Genomic DNA, 10517 nt, shown 5'->3' on the forward strand with positions numbered 1-10517 from the left:
ATGTCATCTCCTCAAAGAGATAATCCCTAAACCCAATCTAAAATTACCCCCCTCAGTTACTATCTGTTTCGTTACCCCATTTATTTCGTTTATAGCATTTATCACAGTCTATTAATTCTCTTATTTGTTTACTTGCTGGGAGGCTGTAAAGCATCAAATTGCCTGCATATGAATCCCTGCTCTGCCATTTACTAGCTGTATGATTTTGGACAAGTCACTAACTTTTCTCTCAATTTCCTCAGTCCTTGTCTTTGGGGACAATAATAGTACCTAATTCATAGGTATCTAATTACATTGTTGTGAGAAGTAAATAATACATGTGTAGAACCATGCCTGGCACATAGTAAATGCTCAATGCATTTTAATTATTATTACTGTTTGGATCTCATCCTAGAATATAAGCTCCATGAGAACAGGAACCTTATCTGTTATGTTCACCACAGCATCTCTAGTATCTTAAAAAATCTGGTACACTATTAGTACTCAATAGGAATTTGTTGAATGAATGAATAAATGATTCTCATCACATTGTATTTAACAGAAACTTCTCCCAGCTCTGCTTTCCAGGTCTGATGTGGAATTTTTTTCTATTTATATGTCATTTTGCTTTTTTAATGGTGAAATTGGGAAGTACCCTAAAGTGTCTGTGTTCACACTATCCTCTTTGCTGGCTCCTCCACTGATACTTGGAGTACTTCACGTCAGGTCATGTGGACAGGAGCATTTTATTTGACATTATAAAATAAATACTTAACTTTTTATGTGTAGAATTTGTTGTTAGAAATATAACTGTATTAAAACAGCCTATTTTCTTTTTTAGCACCGACTAGAAAAAGAGGCTGAGAAGAAGATAATAATGCTGGCAGACAGAGCCCACCATGAAGCTGTTGTGTAGGAGATCGCTGCCTCTTTTTTCTTTCTAATAGCCTCTCTTACCTCTTTGCTAGTCTTTTTGGTTCTTATCATGTTTTCTACCCCCTTCTCTCCTGGTTTGCTTTCTTCAAATTTTCTGGTTTACTTTCCAGCACTGTTTCTTTCTCTCTGTATACCCACCCCTTTTCCATCCACCCTTTTTGTAGCAGCATAGTGTGGAGAAAAGAACCTGGGCTTTGAAGTTACACTTTGGTTCTCAACATGTATACTGACTGTAAGAAGATTTCTTAACTTTTTTGAAATTAAATTTCTTCATCTAAAAATGGGGTCAATAATGGCAACTGTGCACAGTTGTCATGAGGTATATTAGTGAAAGTAACACTAAATTGCACTATGTTAATAAACTAAGTCTCAATGGTTTATTTCTAATCTAGTGTGGGTCTGACAGCTCTACTCCAGGGGTGATTCAGGAACCTGGGCTGCTTCCATCTTGTTCTTCATGTCCAGTCACATGTACAAAGAACATGGGAAACTCATACCTGCCCTTAATTGCCTTGGACTGGAAGTAACACGTCCCTTTTTACTTTCCTGTTGGTGAGAACTTAGTTCTCAAGATCCCCACCTAACTATTGAGTACCCACCATAAGGTAAATAAGTGCTGGTCATTATTATTTTTTTAAATTATTGAATATTATTATTTTTTGGTTGCCCTGTGCAGCTTGCGGGATCTTAGTTCCCTGACCAGGGATTGAACCCGGGCGGGCCACGTCAGTGAAATTGCCGAGTCCTAACCACTGGACTGCCAGGGAATTCCAGATGATCATTATTATTAATGTTAGGGGATAAAGCAGTCATTGTTCTAGTTTGGTAATATTTAAAACTTAGGTCTGTGTTTTGGGATCTTATATCTATCTATTTCAGGCAATTGAACAATGCTGGAAGAGCTGTTTTTAAAGAGAATGTTTATCTCCAGAAAGCTCTCGCATACCACCTGAAGGAAGCTGATGCTCTACAAAAAAACTCTCAGAAGTTGCAAGAGACTCAGACTTCCCTTTTACAGCAAAAGGTTCATTTAGATTTTGTTTCCTTTTTTTGTAAAGATTGGGTTGGTGAATACTAAGAATTGAGTATAGTAGTGATACATAAGGACAATAGGACAATTTTTCTTCTGTCTGGATGGTGTGTTTTTCTTATGTGAAAAGTTAATTACTGAATGACTTATAAGAAACTTTAGACTTGGCTTTATAAAGAATACATCCGAAACATAAATATAACTCCTGTCCTCTACTACCTTAGTATTCATTTTACTTTGCTTAGAGTTGGTCCCTGAATCACTTAGGAATAAGTCCTCAGTTGTGACAACAATGGTTTCCCCATATAAGGTGTATTCTCTCCCTAAAGGAAGTCTGGAGGTAAGCAATCCAGAGCTGGAATGGTAGTGCCACAAATTCGGCAGACACTCGGGCTCCTCAACTTTGTTCTGCAACATATGGCTTATCTCCTCAGAGTCACCTCATGGCCCCCAGCAGCTGCTGGAGCTCTAACAACAGGGAGGAAGAAGGACAAGAAGGAAAACAGCATGCCCCTCCCTTTAGAGCTCTTCCTGGAAGTCCTATACAAATTTCTACTCGCAGCTCTTCCATCAGAGCTTAGTCACGTGGCTTTGCTGAACACAAGGGAAACTGGGAATTTACTAAACTGGGCTTACTACCTTTCTGAATAAAATTGGGGTTTTATTATGAAGGAGGAAATGGAAAATGGACACTAGGATAGGCAACTAGCAGACTGCCACAGTTTGCAGTATATAGTTGTTAAATTACTGTTTTACTGTACAGTCTTACTGATTTTGGAAATTTTTTTGATAATATAAAATATTGAACTTTTTATAATTTTAGAGGAAGGAAAGTTTCTTAATTAGCAAAATTTGTGGCCTTCCTAAGTCCAGACAGGGACTCTTGATGTTTCTTACTCTTTATGCACAGAATACCAAAATATCACCATTGCAACCTGGCCTCAAACTCAAATCTCATGAAGTAATGGATATTAGTGAGGAACTTTTAAGTTCTGAAATTAATTTAAAAAAAAAAATCTCTCACCTCTCTCATCTTTCTGTTTTAGGAGATCAATGATCTGTTGGTTAAGGAAAAGATAATGCAGCTTACCCAGCAGAGATTACAAATCCAAACTCTTCAGAAGAAGGTAGTAAGCTTGGAGACTGCCCTGAGTTGTATGACCAAAGAGTTTGAGACTGAGGTTTTAAAACTGCAGCAGCAGGCAATGGTAGAGAACCAAGCGGGTCAGAGTGAAAATTTCAAGCTGCAGCATCTTCTTCAGATGAAGGACAAGGAAATGAATCGAGTAAAGAAGCTGGCCAAGAACATACTAGATGAAAGAACAGAAGTGGAAAGATTCTTTTTAGATGCTCTACACCAAGTAAAGCAACAGATCCTATTTAGCAGAAAGCATTATAAACAGGTAGCACAAGCTGCTTTCAATTTTAAAATGAGAGAGGCATGTGCAGGAAGAACAGAATATCCCAAAATCCGAACATTTGATGGCAGAGAGCACAGCACCAATAGTGTGAATCAGGATCTTATGGAGGCCGATAAATGGTACTAATAACGCTTTAATATTTTGCCTTCGTACTGCTCTTCTTGTGCCCTTTACAGAAATAAAAACCCTGAAAAGTTCAGTTTGGTAATATCTAAGTATTGACTAGATTACTCAGTAAGTTACTTGAGGAGAGGAACTGTCTTACTCATCTTTGTAACCCCTATGCTTAGCATACTGTGTGGGGCTTAGTAGGTATTCTTAGTAGATGTCCCCCCTTTCTTGTGTGACAGAGACTTGTTAAAGGGATTATTTGTTCCATTTTGAATGTCATTGTAATATCTTTTAACATGTTCCTTTATTTTGTTTCCTATAAATTTGTTATAAAGGTTTGATTAGATTCAGGTTAAACATTTTTGATAAACATAGTTTTCACAAATATTTTGTAATGTTCCCTTTACTATTCTGAGATGAAATTCATAGGTAATAATATCTAATCAAACCTATAATTTAAAAAATCAATATAACAATTCTTTGCAGAAACTCTTTGTTGTACAGAACTGTCCTATGAATTGGAGGACACCCGGTAGTACCCCCTCCATCATTGTATTAACCAAAAGTCCCCACAAGGCTTTAAAATACACTAGAGATCTACTGCCACCATGATAAAGGTGGTAGAATGATTGAGACATTTGTAGACTATATACAATGGTTGTTTCCTGTTAGCATTTTAATCTGTTTGAATACTTTTCTTCCTATAAACCATGGATTAAATTATAGTGCATTTTAAAGATTATTCTGAAAAAATTGTTTTATATCCCAACATGATTAGATTCTTCAAAGGCCTTAAGAAACTTAAAACGACTCCCTACTACTATGACTTAACATCTTATTGAGAGGGCTTCCAAATGTGTTTTCTGTTTTAAATTATTTTTTAATAGGCTAATATGTAGGTTCTTTTAAATTGTATAGCTGTTGGGAAGGTTGGACATGGCCAGTGACTCTTCTTCAAAAATGTCCAGACTATAGTTTTTTTACCTTCTTGCCATATTCAGAAGTCTGTTAATAACACTATTACTATTATTCTAATAATAGTTATTATAATAACTATTACCAAGAGAGTCACTTTATTTTTTTATTTAATAAGTCAAGCAAGTTGAGCCCCCACCATACATAAGGCAGTTTCTTTTACATTTTTTAAATCTACTGTATATTAAGTGGTATATAAGTTTTCAGAGGAAGGTGCATAAAATGATTCTTCACATTGTTGTTGCAGAAAGTGGACACTTCCCTATTCTGCCTCATGAGCAACTTATCACTTTAATCCTGCCAGGAAGGCAGAAATTGTAGTTAAAATATTACATTATCTGCTTAAAAGGCAGATTGGGGAAGGACAATTAAAGTATATGGTGATTATAAGGCAAAACCTAAACTTAAAACTAACCCAACTGACGTATATGAAAAAATATTTCTTACGTTATACATCAATACTCTATCTACATGTCAGCCAACTTTTGTAAATAGCAAGTAGACTATGAATCCTTTGGAAAAGTTATGGTATAGATAAATACCTTCCTGGAAGGCTTAGCTGCCTCTTAAGCAGATAATGATACATACAAAGACGAAAGGTACAAGAAAAAAACAGTTGTTTGATGAAATTATTTGGAGGTAAGAAATAGACTAGATAAGTTACATGTTATTTTATATATTTACCTCTTATCACTCTATTTTCATAGCAAAATATCTAATACTAAAGACTTGCTAAAAAGGAATTTATCAGTAATTTCACCAAACAACTGTTTTTTTCTTGTACCTTTTGTCTTTGTGTTATCTGGATACATAATATTGCATTACAACTTTCTTTTTTGCTTATTTGCTTAATGTTTGAGCACAGATTTTTTTCATGTTGTTAGTTTTTCTTATTTTCAGTTTAATGACTACATAACACTTCAAATTGGCTACCATGTTAATGTGCTTTTCAAATTTATGATTTTGTAATGGACATTGTTTGCTTTGTAGTCATTCCATTTGGAAACCTCATAATATTCAGTTATGATTTAGAAATTTTCTCATGTTTACATTTTTTATATTTTTTAAAAAGAAGAGATGCTTACTTTGACCATTTTTTTTCGTATTTTTCTTTGAAATTCTTTAGGACAGATATTCAAGGAAATATGGACATTGGAGATTTGACCTGGGAGCAGAAAGAGAAAGTCTTGAGGTTGCTCTTTGCAAAAATGAATGGCTTTGTTCCTAGGTAACTCCCTATTTCAGTAGTGAAATACCAATTTGCTATCAAACCTAGAGGCCATATAGGAAAAGTGAATGTATTCTTACTTAGAATTAAGGGAATGGGAAAGGACCAGAAAATATCAATATAAAAGGGTCATACTGCTTAGCTACTGCAACTCCCAGAGATAAAGAATGGGAGATGTGTAAGTGAGCACAAAAATGAAAGAGGTATTAGAGTTAAAGGGGAAAGAAAATCGATTAATCTTAGGTGTTTAAGGTAATGCTTCCTGAGAAGGTATAACATTGTTCAGCTGAATGAGTGGTAACGAAAGAGAAGCATAACAATTGTTAAGATTTTATTGGTCTGCAAAGATAAGTAAATTATTTTAAAGCTGATTATTAATCAAGGGGATCTCTAATACCAAGAAAAAGACCTGGAAAGGAAAACAGAAATCCACAGGTACTCCAAATAATTATTTTTAATGATTAGTTTCACTCTCTTTCTTCATTATGTTTTATCAGTGACTATAACGCTGGTTATAGTCACTTTATAGTAACTATAAAGTGGCTAAAATAAATCAACCACTTACTGATTGCTTGTTAAATGCTTGGCACCATTGTATTGTGGGGATTCAAAAGAATCAAGGGACATTGCCTTTGATCTCAAAGAGCTTACAATTTGGTTGCCCAAACAAAACCAAGCATAACAAGGAAAAAAATTAGGTGAGGCAATAAAGTAAAGATGGAATTCAGACAATATGTCAGTGGGCTAGAGTAGTCAGGGAAGATTGAAAGCGGGTGACTCTGTGGGGTGCCTTGTAGGATAGTGGTAGAGCAGGGAGGGCACATCAGGCAAGGGGTAGACAGCCTAAGAAAAAGCCCAGAGTTAGGAATGGGTGTAGGGTATTTAGGCAACATTGAGGAGAAACTGCCTGTCTTGAGGAAATTTGGTGATGCTATAGAGAAATTACTAATTAGAAATAAGGTTTAACCTATAGACTGAATTATGATGAGCCTTAAAAACCATGCAGAAAATCCTGAACTTTTGTAGATTCTAGAGTAATGTAACATAGTTTTCTTCTCTGCCTTGAAGGAATACAAAGAGCAAGAAGCCAGACTCATACTCTCTCACTGGAAGGGTTCACAGGTCATTGTTCTCAGAGCTGACCTTAACCTAACACAGTGACATGTATGATGGATTAGAGGACAGAAATAAGAGTTGGGACCAACAGAAGCTGCTGCACTGCTCTGGGCACGCAGCGGTGAGGGGTTTAGGCAAGAGTGAGGGCAGTCGGAATAAAGGGGAGAAACTGAGAGACATTAAGGAAGGAGAAACAGGACTTGGTGATAAAGGACAAAAGGAATAAAGAAAAGATGGAGTAAATGTTTAAGATTTTTAGCTTAAGAAATGAAGGAATGGTGGTGTGAAAGGCAAATGAAAAATCTGGAAAGCCAGTGTGAGGGAAATGTTTAAATTTTATTTAATCCATCCATTAATTCATTTAACATATACATATTGAGCGCCAACTATTTACTGAGGATATAGTGTTGAGCAAATAAAGACATCATGCTTGATTTCAGGGAGTTTTTGGTCTACATGGAAGAAAAACATTGTTCAAATCATTACACAAATAAAAAATACAACTATGACATAAGTTCAAAGGAGTGGTATACAGTGGTAAGAGAGCCTAGATTAGGGGAATCTGACCTAATTGAGGAGATCAGGAAAGTCTCTGAGGAAGCAGAAGCTTGAGCTGATCTCTAAAGGTAAGTAGGAACAAAAGGGGGTGGAAAAAACATTCTAGGCAGAAGAAATACAAGTAGTATTTTCAGTGCTGGAGTTGTGGCAACATATTGGAGTGAAAACCACTTAAGGCATTTGCAAAGAGTGACTGGAGTACACATGAGAGTTTAGGAAGGGAGATTTGAGCATGTTTAGTGAAAATTGGTATTTGAGTTTAGAAAAGTGGATGAAGATACAGGAATAAAGGGGCTGAGACTAGAACCTTTAGGAATAACCACAATTAAAATAAACAGGAGAATAAAGAAACAGTACAACCAAAAGAGAAGAGTTTAAAGAGTTATAGGCTGAATGGAAGATGAAGGATTTTGAAATGGCTTTTGTGTCTCTGGTAGACTTTCAAAGAGTTTAATTGAAGAGGTAGGGGTAGAATCCAGACCGTAGGCACTGAATGTCTGTCTCATTGTGAGTTGATATTTCTGTACCCCAGGAAACACAGCCAGAGTACCAGGCCTCAAGTTCCACACTGTGTTGTTTTCAACACTTGGAGAAACAAAGGAATTTGGGTGAAATCTTTCACACCAAATCAGTGAACTTGAACTGGCCACAATGGGATGATGTCTAAGCCTGTTGGGTGAAAAAAAGATAAGATAGGAATAGGATGATGAAATGTTGAGTTGAAATGAGAAAGCTCAAACCAGCGGGGGAGGAATTAGATGATAAAAGGTCTTCCAAGGCAAGTGGAGTAATTAGGAAGTTGGTAAGAGTTCACAGTTGGTTGTATATGATTGTGAATCCAACAGTACAATATTTTTCTTTGTGATTGAACTAACTCAAAGGAGTATAACCAATAAACTGCCCTCTTCTAGTGCATCAACAATCACTCTGGCTATATCTCAGGCACTAGTAGTATTTAAGGTACATTTTTTTCATGCATTATTTTTGGACTATTTAATATAGCCAGATTTTGAATGGGGTTATGCTGCTTTCATATGCACCTAATTGAGGACAAGTTTTAGGAGTGGGGTATGTCTTTATCTGCTGGCAAATCAACCTACTATACTTTTTGTAACTCTGTTAATCTCACTTTCAATTTAGAATATTGAAGGGATGATGTTGATTTCCTGGTTTTGTTTTTTTTTTAGATTGAAAAGCAGATTTCTTCAGGGTGATACACACTCAATAGACAGAATGTGAGCCATCTTAGGGGGCAAGAGGGCCTATTTTTCTGTTCTTAAACTAGAGTTTCCAAAGTATAAGAAAAAATTTTCATACTGGGTCTATCTAAATTGGTAACTTTCCTGTGTTTTGAGATTCTTTTTGTGGGAAGGGAATTTTTTGGCCTTGCTTTTGGTCAGTACTCTGGTTCAACCTTGTCCATCACCATTAATAGCTGTTTATTATTATTATTATTATTATTATTGTTTTGGCTGCATTGGGTCTTCGTTGCTGCGCGTGGGCTTTCTCTGGTTGCGGCGAGCAGAGGCTACTCTTCGTTGCGGTGTGCAGGCCTCTCATTGTGGTGGTTTCTCTTGTTGTGGAGCACAGGCTCTAGGCACGTGGGCTTCAGTAGTTGTGGCACGTGGGCTCAGTAGCTGTGGCACACGGGCTTAGTTGCTCTGCGGCACACGGGATCTTCCTGGACCAGGGCTCGAACCCGTGTCCCCTGCATTGGCAGGCTGATTCTTAACCACTGTGCCATCAGGGAAGCCCTTAATAGCTATTTTATGAGTATCATCATGATTATATTCATAAATATTTCCATTTCTTAAGTTCAACATGTCTCAAGTTTAAGAGAATGTAAGTTTAAATTAACTTGCCTTATACTGCCTCTATGTGTGTATGAAAGCTCATTTTTGAAAATAAGAAGCCCATCCAACTGAAGCATTTCCCTTTAGCAGTTTTATTTTATTTATTTTTTAAATTTCTATTTACTTATTTATTTTTGGCTGTGTTGGGTCTTCGTTGCTGCGTGCTGGCTTTCTCTAGCTGTGGTGAGCAGGGGCTACTCTTCGTTGTGGTGCACGGGCTTCTCCTTGCAGTGACTTCTCTTGTTGCAGAGCACGGGCTCTAGGAGCATGGGCTTCAGTAGTTGCAACATGTGGGCTCAGTAGTTGTGGCACGCGGGCTCTAGAGCGCAGGCTCAGTAGTTGTGGCCACGGGCTTAGTTGCTCCGCGGCATGTGGGATCTTCCCAGACCAGGGATCGAACCCGTGTCCCCTACATTGGCAGGTGGATTCTTATCCACTGTGCCACCAGGGAAGTCCTATATTTCTTTCTTTCTTCTTCTTATTATTTTTTCCTTTATCAGTTTTAAAGTGTAGTTGAAATACAGGGCATGTGGAGACACTGCCTCATTGTTAACTTATACCCACTACAGGAAATACAGCCAGAGTTCTAGACCTCCAGTTCCAGACTATATTGGTCCTGATGATGAAACAACAAAGGAGTTTGGGTAAGCTCTCTTGACAAAGCAATGAACATGAGCCTGATCACAATGGTGGTTGTAGACATCTTATACATACTAGAATTGAGTGAGAATAACATAACAAGTATATTGTTCTGAACCAAGTTCCATGTGTGTGGTTGTTGACAAATCTTACTTTGTCGTCATTGTAGGAATGAAAGTAAGCTTCAAGATCAAACCTTCATCACCCAGCAAGTGCCAATCTTAGACTCTACTGGTGAACTGGTGATACCCAATATTCAGAAAGGATCACAAGAGTCTGACATAGTAAGGAGTCTGTAATCTAACCAAATAATATACATAATTGTTCCCCTTCCTCATGCACCTTCTTCTAAGTCACAGTTCTTTTCTCTACTAGCCAGGAGCTCTCAGGGATCAGTGAAATGAGTAATAACATTAGTGTGAGATTGTGGACATTTTAATAAACAATATCCACACTAAGGAAGGTATATATTTAATGCAAATGCATATTTGTGCCTCTTTTAGTGTGGAAAACCTATAAATTGCCTTTTGAAATATATAGCCCAGTTAAAATATGTACTATCCTTTATGTAAGAATAAACATAGTGACCATGTAACTCTTGGCTTTGGACAGAGGTGGGAAGTCTGGGTCACTATAAGCTAGCAGACAAAGGCATTATAAGGAAGTACGGT

At 37.0% G+C, this 10517-nt stretch overlaps 1 protein-coding gene across 2 annotated transcripts in view; it reads left to right on the forward strand.

Annotated features, from left to right (window-relative positions):
* BBOF1 (basal body orientation factor 1) overlaps window positions 1-10517 on the forward strand; it is a 39375-nt gene that overhangs the window by 24134 nt on the left and 4724 nt on the right. For both annotated transcript variants that reach the window (XM_059914642.1, XM_059914643.1), the window contains exons 6-11: window positions 821-891; window positions 1795-1939; window positions 2992-3485; window positions 5579-5680; window positions 9777-9851; window positions 10016-10130. In XM_059914642.1, coding sequence (XP_059770625.1) covers window positions 821-891; window positions 1795-1939; window positions 2992-3485; window positions 5579-5680; window positions 9777-9851; window positions 10016-10130 — 1002 coding nt within the window. The remainder of the gene's footprint in view (window positions 1-820; window positions 892-1794; window positions 1940-2991; window positions 3486-5578; window positions 5681-9776; window positions 9852-10015; window positions 10131-10517) is intronic.

This window comes from Balaenoptera ricei, chromosome 2, assembly GCF_028023285.1.
Source record: "Balaenoptera ricei isolate mBalRic1 chromosome 2, mBalRic1.hap2, whole genome shotgun sequence".
NCBI lineage: Eukaryota > Metazoa > Chordata > Mammalia > Artiodactyla > Balaenopteridae > Balaenoptera > Balaenoptera ricei.